The sequence below is a fragment of the Sinocyclocheilus grahami genome, unplaced genomic scaffold, assembly GCF_001515645.1.
Source record: "Sinocyclocheilus grahami isolate Dianchi unplaced genomic scaffold, SAMN03320097.WGS_v1.1 scaffold204.1, whole genome shotgun sequence".
Taxonomy (NCBI): Eukaryota; Metazoa; Chordata; class Actinopteri; order Cypriniformes; family Cyprinidae; genus Sinocyclocheilus; species Sinocyclocheilus grahami.
This window is the reverse complement of record NW_015505383.1, coordinates 932,103-945,377: the sequence shown is the minus strand read 5'-3', so window position 1 is coordinate 945,377 and position 13,275 is coordinate 932,103. Positions and strand designations below refer to the sequence as shown.

At 39.4% G+C, this 13,275-nt stretch overlaps 1 protein-coding gene across 1 annotated transcript; it reads right to left on the bottom strand.

Moving 5' to 3' along the window:
* Positions 1 to 675: 675 nt before the first annotated feature.
* On the bottom strand, positions 676 to 10,239 carry LOC107595551 (ubiquitin-related modifier 1-like). Its single transcript, XM_016285981.1, has 5 exons — positions 10,178 to 10,239; positions 7,847 to 7,917; positions 2,898 to 2,979; positions 1,831 to 1,879; positions 676 to 1,277 (listed from the first exon to the last, which is right to left on the bottom strand). The coding sequence occupies exons 1-5, from the start codon at positions 10,210 to 10,212 to the stop codon at positions 1,209 to 1,211; spliced, it is 306 nt and encodes a 101-aa protein (XP_016141467.1). The 5' UTR covers positions 10,213 to 10,239; the 3' UTR covers positions 676 to 1,208.
* Between the last annotated feature and the right edge of the window lie 3,036 nt (positions 10,240 to 13,275).

Below are 13,275 nucleotides of genomic sequence, written 5' to 3'. Positions count from 1 at the left end.
ACACCAACCCTACCCCTAAAAGGAAACTTTCTGCATTTTTAGATTTTCAAAAAACTTCATTCTGTGTGATTTATAAGCTTTTGTACCCGTGGGGAACACAATTTAGGTCCCCACCGTGACACGAGCCCCCATGAGTCTGTTTGTAGTCAGGTTTAAGTCCCCACCAGGATATATAAACCTGTACACACACACACACACACACACACACACACACACACACACACACACACACACGTCTCTTCTTCAACAGCATTAGCATCTGTATCAGTGTTACTATTATCCTATGGGTTTCCGTTGCAAATCGAGTCTTCAGCCAAGAGAGATTTGTGCTCGACCTCTAGCCATCATCCTATAGTTTATTCTAATGAATATTCTATAGGTGAACCCTAGGACAAGGAAGTATACGCAAATCAATCTGGAACATAAAATATATGTCATCACACTATAGAGAACTGCCATTTCTTTCTGTATGATGTGATGATGCTAAATGTGTCGTCCTAAAACTTCAAAATAATATTTAGAGGTACATTTAGGACGACTTTGAGGTATACTGGCAGATACTTGTGGGAATTAAAAAACCTCTTGTTCTCAAATAAATACTTAATCTTAGCAGGTTGATATTTGACATTATGACAAATACAAAACATGAATGCATACTGCATTGCAGATATATCTTTATTTAAATACTAACAAAGATCATTTGGATTTGCATTTTTGCACTACATATAAAATAGCAAATAAAACAATATCGTGAATATTTCATTCAGATCAAAAAAAAAAGAAAAAAAAGTGGACTTTCATAGTAAACTTACAATTTACAGCTCTAAAGGCATTGAACAGAAAATTTATGAAATTTATAATGGAGCCATTTGACATGGGGCAACCGGTCCACCACGTCTCAAGAGATTCCATCTGGACACTGGCTAGACAGAGTGACCTTCCTAATGAGCCCTTGCTCCCCATCGTAACCCCGCCACGCTCCTGTAAGGAACAGGGGACAGTGAACTGCCCCTCCGCAGTCAGATTCCCAGTGACGTTACGTTTTATTAGACTTAAAACCAAAATAATTATTTTCACGGGATTGGTCGAGAAACCCACGGCTGGGATTGAAATCGGCCACCAATGCCGCTGTTGATGGATCATCTGATTTTTGACCTTTTGAAGGGTGGAGGGGCTCCTGTATGGGTGTGGTGTTGATTTAGAGTCCGTTAGCCTCCATGAAGTGTGGAGATAAAGACAACATTATCCTGGTCCTGAAGCTGGTACTCCAGTTCACCCTGCAAAGGGACATGGATGTGTACACCAAAGAAAATGAGAATAAAATAACATTTTTGAAAAATATCTACATTTAAGAACTGATGTATACACCAATAAAAAAAAAAGTATATATTTAATGCAAATTGTAGAAAACACTAGAAAAAGAAAATGAGAATAAAATAACATTTTTGAAAAATATCTACATTTAAGAACTGATGTATACACCAATAAAAAAAAAAAGTATATATTTAATGCAAATTGTAGAAAACACTAGGAGTCAGAGCTTTAAATCGACACGTGATTTGCAGGTTTTAGCCATCATTGACAGTGGTTGAGACATTGACTTTTTCCCATTGATTGTGTTTCTTTAAATTACACCTTGATGCCAATACATGTTTTTCTGAAAGAGCAACCCAGCACAACCTTTATGTACATTAGATGAATGAAGAGAAGCTGACACTGGACCTAAAATGAGCATGTCATTAAAACAGAGAGTGGAAGGAGTGATTGAGGAACTGTACACACACACACACACAGACACAGACACACACACACACTCTCTCTCTCCCTTACCATCAGTTCCCAGTCTGCGTCGTTGATCAATACGAGAATCCCGGGTCTACTGTGTGCGTAAAAAAGAAGAGCTCATGTAAGTGATGTGAGCTACACTGAAAACATCTGATAATATAATGCAGCCTGTTTATACACAATGAAAATCGCCAGTGCTGCGGTTTTCTAAGACCCTTGCATCTGCAGTTCATTAAATGAATGAGCTTCCCTTGTACCAGCATACATGTGCAAGATGAAACACAATAAAGACTACGCATAGAACATCCTCTCACACAGATTAGCACAATATTTATAATTACAGGAATCAATGCAATATAACACAACACAGCTTTATATACAATATATCACCATAACATCACTTTGGATTTAGCTTTATGTGTCCATTTATGCCTGCCTACTCAGATGCTGCAAAAAAAGTTTTTTTTAATAATAATAATAATAAAAGAAATTTTAAATTCAATTGTTTTGTATTTTATTTTAGATTTGAAGTACGAGGTGCTAATGTAGGTTGTTGGGTGGCCCCTCATGGCTAAACAGTCGACGGTACGGTTTATACACCACTGAAGACTACACTGTGTACCAGAGGCGTACTGCAGTTATCCACAGCTGATTTCATGCTACAGTTACGTCAGGGCAAGAATAAAGGTCATTTATGATGAAAAAACCTGCTGAAGAATGCAAAAGCATAATTTTGGGGATAAACTAATTGTATCAGAATTACAAAAAATAAAAATCCACCCACTGTTTAGTATGAGCTGAGGAAAGCAAGACTGTAGGACTGTAGTAACCATACTAATTCTGAGCACACCACACACACGTATAAATAAACATTTTGTATACCTTTACTAATGCAACTGAAGCATTAAAAAAATATTTTATCACTGGCCAAACATATACGTGTTGCACCAGGGAGCGTGGTGTGATTCTGCCTCCTTGACCTCACTGCGATTCTGCAGTGAACGCGAAGCACTGCATTTATTACGAGTGTGTGTCTACAGCACACAGTATGTTTGCCTGAGCATCATCCTGCATCGGTAACATATTTACTGTGCGTCTGCGTGTGTACTTACACAGTGTCGCCCTGCATAAAGAGCTCTGGGCGCTCCTTCAGCATGTTCCCTCGGATCCATGCAAGCAGCTGCTTCATGTCCCCTGTAAGATTACCACAGAGGTCAAAGGTCAGAGTTCAGTGAGCCAGCCCCACGGTCGATGTGACGCGACAAAGCCTCGACTGCAAGGTGGAGGGGAGATTTGAAGGAGGTATATCACGAATAGACTCGCCCAATGTCATTTTTTAATGCGCCATTGAAAATATAGCAGTGATGCGGTTTAAATTCAGATTCGTAAACAGAGACGCCATTGACTTGCCGTATCAGCCAGACCAAGTAAATGTGACTGGAATAGGTAGGTTATAAGGAGAGTGCTGAATAGCCATATATCTTGTGTGTGTGTGTGGGTGGGGGGGTCATGGTGATGATTGATGGATATAAACCCAGCGCTCCAATGTGAATTCAAATGAAAACAAAATATGCTAGAAAGCCGACCATTGTAAGCCTATGATAAACAAAAAAAAAAAAGTCTTGTAAATATCTGCGTGAATTTTTTTTTGATTTTTACACAATTTACTTTAGCCATGCAAATATTATCCAATCAAAGCTACTGGTTGTTATACAAGTGAAGGGTATTAAAGCTTGGCCTTCAAGATGTGTGTTGTGTGTTCTGTGATAAATTTAGCATGTGATGATGGATGATAATTGTTTGATATTTGTACGTGCGTGTAAGCAATGAAATTCCGCTGCCCAACATGGCGGACAAGTCGGTATGTCCAACATCAACATTGTATCATCAGCATCCATTTCTGGAACGTACCAGTTTACTGCTCAGAGGGGTGATGGAGACAAAGACAGAGAAAGAGTGAGGAAGAGGGGGGGAGAAAAAGGGAAAAGAGAGAGATTGAGATGTTTTCATTTGATCTGGGGAGGAGTTTGCATTTATTGTTTGTGAGTTTGCTGTGGCTGACATTGATAAGGCTGGGCACGCAAATTGTGCACTTAGCGTATTTTGTATTCTTGAACATCGCTAGTTCGCCTGTATGAAAGGCCATTACATTTATTGGAAATGTGACATCAGAGAAGGAGTTTTGAAAAACATCAAAAATAGCTACCGCACTGCCCACCCTATCCGGACACATGCATGGACTCACCTGCATAACTCCATACTGCTGCTGATCCCTGTTCTGCAATATAATCCTGTGCAAATGTTTAATCGTTGTGTGAATAAACATCCACAACATTTATAACTCACCTGAACCTTTGGAAATCAATAGGATGAAAATTAAACCACAAGGCTTTAATGCAATTTCGTTTGATATAATCCTAGGACATATTTGAAGGGGAATTACAGGATAGCCGGCAATGTCTGTGTAGGTGTTCTTATGTGTGTCAGCATATATCTCGGCTGTAAATCCCATAAGGAAAGATTTTTTTTTTCAAAGGTCGTCCATTAACAAAGGCGGTTGGCAACATTTAACACTGAACACCATCTTCTCACACTCTTGAGCAGCAGGGATGAACATACAAGGTCTCAGGTGGGAAATGGTGACTAGAACCAGAGAATCTGTGAAGGGGGGCTGGGAAACCCTTGATAAGTTTGAGGAGACATGATGACCAGTAGACGTAGTCGCTTGCGGCATTGTGCTACAACTAACTGGCTATGGAAGATTGTATAATTAGACTAGGACAAATTAGCAAGAGGACGAAAGAAGGGGGCAATGGGTGCAGGAGTGTGGCTCTATACAATACTCTCGACTGGGCAAGTTTCCACCAGAACTGAACATTTCAGAGATGTCAGCACCAATGCGTGCAAGTGTATGCGCTTGTAAGCGTGTGGCGTGCTTCTCAGCGAGAGGCAGGGGTCGAGCAACAGCGGCCGTTTCAGGTTAATTGGATCGCTGTCAGCCTCTTCAGTTGTGTAACGATTGTTGTACCTTGCAGCTCGGCTAGACCACAATCCTGAACCTATAAAGAAGAGTGATGCTTGCATCAGTGCTACGCTACCACAATGAATATTGACTGGCACCAAAAGCAGGGGAAAAAAACAGACGTAATCACTTTCAGCCACATCAGTCTATTGACTGAGGGAACTTCAAAAAAACGAAGCAAACGTCTCCTGCTTCGTTTTCACGTACAAAGGGTGGTTTATGTGAGCCAGGGGCAAAGAGTGAGGGGTCAACAAGACGCCCCACGTCTCTTTCGCCCTCTTTTCTGTAGGGGTAAGGAACAAATGGAAGACGAAAAGGACTGGATAGGTTTGCGATGAGGTAGGAGGAGAACGAGGGAAAACACGAATGGGAGGGGGAGTATGCGTCACTACAGACAGGTGCATGCTGGGATAAAGCATGCGTGGGAGGGTGGCGGCGTCTGCGTAGCATAGTGGCTAGCTAACCCTCTTCGTTTCCTTTCTCTTTGCATGACTATCATCATTATCGCCAATATCTGTGGGTGGGAGGGAATGAAGTCATTCATCTTGCTTGGGATATGAGGGTTGGTGTTTCTATGACGATCATGTGTGTGTGTGTCCGGCAGCGGGGGGCTCAGCACTACTCATCAATCACTTAGAAGGGTCTGGACCAGTGGACAGAAAATTTAGGAGGGATTAGTGTAGAGCATCAGTGTCAGCCTAAGCAATCATAGCCAGCCATCCATGAAATTCTCAAATCATGCCTACAAACATGCGTACGGACTATGGGCTAAGGTCATCCCCCCCAGGCCCCTGCGAGGGCTCAGTGGTCACATTCCCTCCCGCCGCCCACTTTTGTGGACAGGTTGTCGTGGATACTCTGGTGCCACAGAGCTTGACCCTTCTCTTGTTTGGCAAGGCCACCAAAGTACAAGCATATCCAAATTTTCCCAACCTCAGAGCTGTGACAGGGATGCAAAAATATTAATATACTTGGCCAAAAGTTCTATTCCTGTTCAATACATCTCAGACCCCAAGTGAAAGACTAAGGCCACTGTACAGGCAGGAAAGGTGACTGGCTATAAATACAAAGCACCACTACTTGGCTACCACAAAAATCTCAACAAATCCTAGTAGTTTCTGAACATCTGCGCCAAAAAGATTCTCCCACTACACAACTAGGTCATCCTTGAGTTACCAAGTTGACCTTGCAGAACTATGTCCGAAAAAAAGAAAGGTTCTATAACCCAGTAACTAAATATGTGTGGAAACTGACCCACATGATAATCTCAAAGAAAGATTATACTGTATCATAACTATTGACACAGTGATTAGGCAGCTGAAATTTGGGAATCTCCTCCCTGCTCTCTAGATATCGCCACCATCTACTGATCAAAAATGCCATCTACAATTCTTTCAGGCACTTCTGAGCATGTGCATGGGATATAAGGTCTCACTTCCCTAATCCATCTTTTGCACTAATGACTCTCAAAATGACTTGCCTTCCAATCCAGCGATGGCAGAGAACATGTTACCCACTCTGTGCTTAAATACAGGGGGCAATACAAGTGCTCCCCCCACAACCAAACATCCCACCACTTTCACCCAAATGTCCCACCAGGAAGCTGCAGGAATGTGAGGTGTTTGTAGGAGAGAGGCATTTGTACTGTCAGGCATCCCAAAAAATGACTGCACAAAAAAGGACTTAGTGCTTTGTAACAATTGTCACTCCCTCCTTTACTGGCCCTCCATTCTCCATACCTTTCCTGTGACCCCAGCACTAGGCATAAAAGATCCATCAACAGTATCACTGGCTGCATTTACAAGTGAAAGGGGCCCAATAATGGAGCAGTTAGGGGAAGAATGGCTGGGTGCAGGGAGGCTCACAGATGTTGGTGGTTGAGGGGGAGGTGGGATGTATGGAGAAGGGGCTCAGCTCCATTGTTGCTGAGGGAGGGGTGGAAAAAAACTCGATTTGTGATGGCAGCCCGGCACTGGTTCGCCATTGGCCCGATGTCAGGGTGAAAGCAGGACTGGCTAGAAGAAAAGGTGTCCAGGGAAGCGTGTGAACCAGGGCTCTGAGAGGTCAGGGGAGGAAAGGCGGCGAGTGGGAAAAGGGCATCAGGCAGAGGGAAGGCAGAAAAAAAAGAGATCGATGTGGAGAAAGAGGCACATAATTTGGTATGATTTGTGTGACTTTCTTCTATTGGAGTACCAGAGAAAAAAGGCATCCTTTAGTTCCAGCAGGGCATAAGGCCAATAAGTGAATCCAGATATTTGGAGCCAATTAAGTCATCAGTGCTAGGAATGGTAAAGCACTGGCTTTGTATAGAAAAAGAGCTAAACATTTGAAGTCTGAAAGAAGTCTCTCAATATTTCCCAAATTAATTACTGTGGAATTAACCACAGTAATTAAAAAAGATTTTCACATTTTCTGAAGACATCTTGAGTGGCATTTGCCTCTGCAAAACTGGCACAACAGTACAGTGTTATGGTACAATGCTGTGTGGTTGCTGGGGTGTTCTGGATGGTATCTAGAGCATTGCTTGGTGGTTACCTTCCTGTCCTCAACAAGCCAAATGATTGGAGGCATGTCACTAATACAAATGGTGCAGGATAGGTTGCATACGTAAGGTTAAATGGAAAGTTCACCCAAAAATGAAATTCTGTAATTTCCAAACATGTTTGACTTTTGTTTTTCTATGGAACAAAAATAAAGGTATTTTGATAAAGGTCTCTGTGTTTTTGTCCATACAATATTTTGGACCCCATTGACATTCATTATATGGACAACAACAGCTGAATCATTCCAATAAATATAAGTCATACAAAATATAAATATAAGTCATACAAAAAGTTCTGGAACAACATTAAAGAATGTAAATGATGACAATTTTTTGGGTGAATTGTGTATTTTAATACTTAGTTAGGGGTTTGTTATAATTATAAATTATAGTAACAGTGATACTAGCATTAGCAAACTCAAAAGAATGAACACAACAGAAGAGGTATATATATATATATATATATATATATATATATTTTTTTTTTAAATACTCACAGGGATCTGATTGGCCAGGGAGTGTCACATGATGATTCTTGACCCCATCAAAGAGAAGTTCAGCTCCCCCTCTAAAACAGGAAAAAATACAGTGCACATAATGCTGTTATTGCCTTTTACAGGTAGACCTTCAACAACAATAATGTTCAGTGAATGTTCTCCTAGTTCTAAAATCATTTAGCAGTATCCGCCATGCAGTTTTAATTGACTTAAGATCTAGTCTATGACAAAACGCCCCCAGAAAACTGTTTCTTGTCCTTAATATTTTGACATTAGATGTCACTAATGTAAAAAAAAAAAAATTAGATTTTATGATTTTAAGCAAGACGGAATAGCACTCTTGAAGAGCACCAGGTTGCATAGAGGGCATCAACACTGTACTTTCTTCAACAACAACAAAAATACCCCATACAAAACTTACATTATAACTTGCATAAACACATAAAAGAAGATGTGAGGACCAACATGTTTATCACAAAGATGACAAAATCACAATATGCATTTAAGCAACATTTAAGTAATCAAGCAGCATTTAATAAATGCAACTCAGTAAGTGACAGAGATCCGTGCAAGAACGAGAGAAGGTGCATGTCAGTGGAAAAAAACAAAACAGATAGGGACATGAAGTCAGAGTAGGACTCATGTAGCAGGTGCAGGCCCAATAAAGAGAGCTCACATCTCTTGGAGAATGCCCAGTTGTCCTCCAGATCGCCAGGCCTGGCGAGATGCCCGTACTCTAGCGGTACAGAGAGAAGCCAGCCTGTGTGCCAGCCTCAGAAAGGCCACTCACAAACACCACCTCTGTCCATAGACAGTCACACAGGACTCTGTTGCGACTTGAAAGCAGCGAGCCAAATGCACAATTTTTCTGCACCCAGTGAATTCTGGCCAAGATTTGTTTTGAGAAGCTGTCTCTCTTTCTGTCCCTCTGATACCATCTATGTTCTCTGTCGCTCTATGGTTATGTTCAGAACTGCATATAACACTTATTATTTCTGCAACTTTTCTGTATGCATGGAATAACCTGATGGCCTAGTACATTTGTCAAAATGTGCGGTATACAAAAAATGGCAGTATGTGGGCAACGGTATACTGTATTCCACAATACAACGTGCTCAACACATCTTTCTGACCGATTACGTGACAATGTTGCTGCGCGTCTGAGTTAAAACATTTGAACACAATTTAATTTAAAAAGCAACACAACTAGGATCATTTACAAGATTATAACTGAACAGCATTTGCTGAACTGGACAATGAAGTGAGGACAATCGCAAACTATTGTTTGAAATGCACTGTTGGATAACCTGTACTGTTTCATGTTCTGTCAGTATTCAGTGTATACTGGAAAGCATGCATTCTGTTCCAAACACAGCCTATATTTCTCCTCAGAAATTCAGAAAACTGTCCAGAGTTTGCGCTGTGGTTAAGCGGTTAGCACACATGATGTGACATAGGGAGTTGTGTTTCTTATATGATTCAAATCCAGCTGACAAACTTTCCAAATTCCATTCGTCTTAAAAATTACGAGAAGCTATAAAGCCAGGAAATTATTTGATTTGTTTAATCAGTATTACTTTGTTTAACCCCCTACAAAGTTTATGCATGCATTTGATATATTATTAATAAGCATGCTTCAGTCTGTAAGGACTTACAGTTGTGCTTAAGTTAGCCTATAAATGTCTGTTAATGATTAAATGCAATAAAGAAATAAAATCTCCCTCCCTCTGCTATGTTACCCATAAAAGTTAGTAGTACGCATTTCCTCATGAGCTGAAATGTCAAAACGTTCAGTTAGCAGCTATTATCATAAATTTGACTTCTGACATACAGTATCAATTTCTTAAGCACAGTTAACAAAAAACAAAGTGTGCCTCGAAGCTTTTTCTGACCTGAGGGAAAACTCTGGCTGATATTTCTCTCAGTGTAGTATTGAAATATCCCCTTCATTGATGTAACCACTGCTCCGGGTTGTAAACATCCGGGCACCTCATTTCTATTCAAGTGAAAGTTTCTCCAACCGAGTGCACGCCGACGTCGATTAATAACTTGTTTATTTTCAGTGCGTGAAGCAGTTAATTAAGCTAGCCAGATTCAAGTGTCACCGCGCGCTGCTTCAAGAAAATAACTAACATGAATTTCATTTTTATTGGGTTACTTTTTCATTGAAATCGGGGTTTCTTGTCATTACTGCCGTTAAACCGCTGAAAAACAGCAGTCTTATTAGCCAAGTGCCTCTGATAAAGGTTCAGTCGAAGACTTTTAATTCAGTACGTCTATTAATGCAACCACTAGAATGCGAGGAATCATAAAAAAGCGATTAATACAAACCCAAACTCCAGCTGCAGACCTAAGGGCGCTGCCATGTTGCTGCAAACCCCGGAAATAATCCCATCTTCACCGGAAATGACATCTAGAGGGCGTGTCTGTGTGTTGACTCAAGCAAGCTTTGGTTCTTCTTTGGATATTTGCTCTAAACAAAATTCATTATAAATAACTGAAAGGGGTTTTGATTGAAAGTTTACCTTCTAAGAATAATCTCAAATATGTGTATAATTGATATTAATATTAAATTACAAAACATTTCGGGTACTATATATACTTTACTTTTACTTTACGTTTAGTCATTTAGCAGATGCTTTTATCTAAAGCGACTTACAAATAAGAAAAAGTAATTAAAACTAAAAGCTAAAACTCTATAAATACTATATATACACACATTTACGAAAATAAAAGAAATTAAATAAAAATGACAAATGCATTTCAAAACTAAAACATTTAAATGAAAACAAAAAAAATACAGCTAAAAACAATTCAAAATATTAAAAGAACAAAAGGTATGAGTTTAATAATGATTCTAACACCAATACTTAGGACCATGTGATATTTCAGTTTTTCTTTTTTAATAAATCTGCAAAAATGTCAACAATTCTGTGTTTTTCTGTCAATATGGGGTGCTGTGTGTACATTAATGAGGGAAAAAATTAACTTAAATGATTTTAGCAAATGGCTGCAATATAACAAAGAGGGAAAAATTTAAGGGGGTCTGGAGACTTTCCGTACCCACTGTATGTATATGTGTGTGTGTGTGTGTGTGTGTGTGTGTGTGTGTGATGTATGTATGAGTTTATGAGTTGTTTTGTTTTTCATAATTGTTTTACTGATCAAATTCTGCTCAAAAGGCTCTTTAATGGCAGGCTCCAAAGTGACAATTTGCCTGATATAGTGTAACAATGCTTGCTAGTCCAGCTATTATATTTCTGATTATAATGCTTAATGTTTCCATAATGTTTAAAATTTCCGTCCGTCTCCTCAAGAAAGCGTGTCATGTATGGTGGAGTGTTGTGCGGGTCCCCCACCCCCTCGGCCTCTGTCATACTGGTGACAGGTCTGTCCCGACCAGGAGCAGATTGAATTGCAAATCTCCTGCCTTCTGTTGGTGTCCGAGGCTGAACTGGCCCTTTGCAGCCGGCCATTCATGTGGTAATGTGAAGTCTGAGGGGCAAGGGGGGCCCTGGGGCCACAGAGAGTCACATGAGGGGACACTCCGGATTGACATCCAAAAACAAAATTATCACAATGAATTTGGACTATCACAGTGGTATGTGCACACTAAAACGATTTTTTTTTTTACATATAGCCATGATTAACCAAACGGATGAGATGCGTATACTTATCTTGGCTTCTGTTGTATTTTCTTTTAAAGTCGTTAACATTGCAGGTTGTACACGACTGACAGTAATATGAGTTCAGTGGTATGTGTGTGTGTGTGAATAAGTGTGTGTGTGTGTGTGTGTGTGGATGCGGCATGCGCTCTAGATTTAGATGACAAAGTGTTAAAGCGCCAAGACATGTAATCCAGTCACTTTACATGTACGTAGCTGTTCAGGGCATGACAGGCCGTGTTCCTGTGCGGTCACCAGCGGATCCACCTGTAAATAAATCAGCTTCCAAAGAAAGAGAACGAGTGAAAGATATTCTAACATACATAATGACAGCAAGCATTATACGTGACCAAAATAAGCTGGAAAAAAAGAGCTTTTCCCAGCTGCTTTAGCACAATTTGTGGCATTTTCAGAGCTGTAATATCAGCCCCAGAATCCTGTTGTGTTGAAAAACACTTCACGCACAAATAGCCCACAGGCACACAAAAAGCATTTTCACATGATTGAAAAACAAATAGAAAGTCACATACTATAATACTGCAGAATGACAGGTTCATGGTTTATGGTTTATGGGGACTCTCCATAGGTGTAATGGTTTTTCTACTGTACAGACTGTATTTTCTATTGCCCTACACCAACCCTACCCCTAAACCTACCCCTCACAGGAGACTTTCAGTATTTTTAGATTTTCAAAAAAACTCATTCTAAATTATTTATAAGCCTTTTGAATTACGGGGACACTGAAAATGTCCTCATAAATCTAATAATGAACTGCACTTATACAGCGTTTATTAATCTTTGTTAATGTTAATTTCAACATTTACTAATACATTATTAAAATCTTGTTAACATTAGTTAATGCACTGTGAACTAACATGAACATCTGTATTTTTATTAACTAACATTAGCGTAGATTAGTAAATACAGTAACAAATGTATTGCTCATGGTTAGTTCATGTTAGTTAATATATTAACTAATGTTTAACTAATGAACGTTATTGTAAAGTGTTACCATATATATTAATATAAAAATATATTTTAAATGTAAACATTGAATGTAAATATGCCATATACAACTTATTCAACTTTACATGCTTTTTAGTTACCAAAATCATTTTTTATGTTTATTTGTTAATAAAATATGTACTTATATTAATATTTAATAAATATATATAAATATATCATTTTATTTAATGAAATATATAGCATATACAACAGTATTCCCTGGTAAAGGTGATCAGCTTTTAGTTACCTATACCATTTTTTATTAAATATGGGTTTGTATCAATATTTAATAAAAAAATACATAAAAAATATCAAATTCAATATCCCCAGGTAAAGGGGATCAACATTTATCAGTTACCAAAATAAATGATACATTTTTGCACGAGTTTCAGTCATGTGCACATGAAATCTAATAACAAATCTTATTAATGTTTACAAAACCAAACAAATTTGCTCTTAATATATTATATAGTATTCCATATTCCAGCTTTGATAAGGTCCTGTTCTCTTGCAGAGCAGATTGTGTATGTGTGCTATTGTGTGACTTGTTGTTTGAGTTCACCAACCACAGCAGCCTTCAATAAAAGATTTTAATCTGCATTTCCCCAATATTTTGAGCACAGTGGCGTGTGACGGGCAGCTCGGCCGTGTCTTTGTGTGCTGAGCGGGCCTTCAGAGCCTGATGTCCCTGTGTCTCTGTCAGTGTGCCCGCTTTGCCAGCAGTGCCTGGTGGACCTTTCTCTGACTGACACAGCCGTG

Coding starts and splice junctions, on each gene's coding strand:
- LOC107595551 (XM_016285981.1), bottom strand. CDS start 10,212: ATGGCAGCGCCCTTAGGTCTGCAGCTGGAGTTTGG. Junction 7,918..10,177: donor GGTCTGCAGCTGGAGTTTGG/GTTTGTATTAAT, acceptor TTCCTGTTTTAG/AGGGGGAGCTGAACTTCTCT. Junction 2,980..7,846: donor CCCTGGCCAATCAGATCCCT/GTGAGTATTTAA, acceptor GTAATCTTACAG/GGGACATGAAGCAGCTGCTT.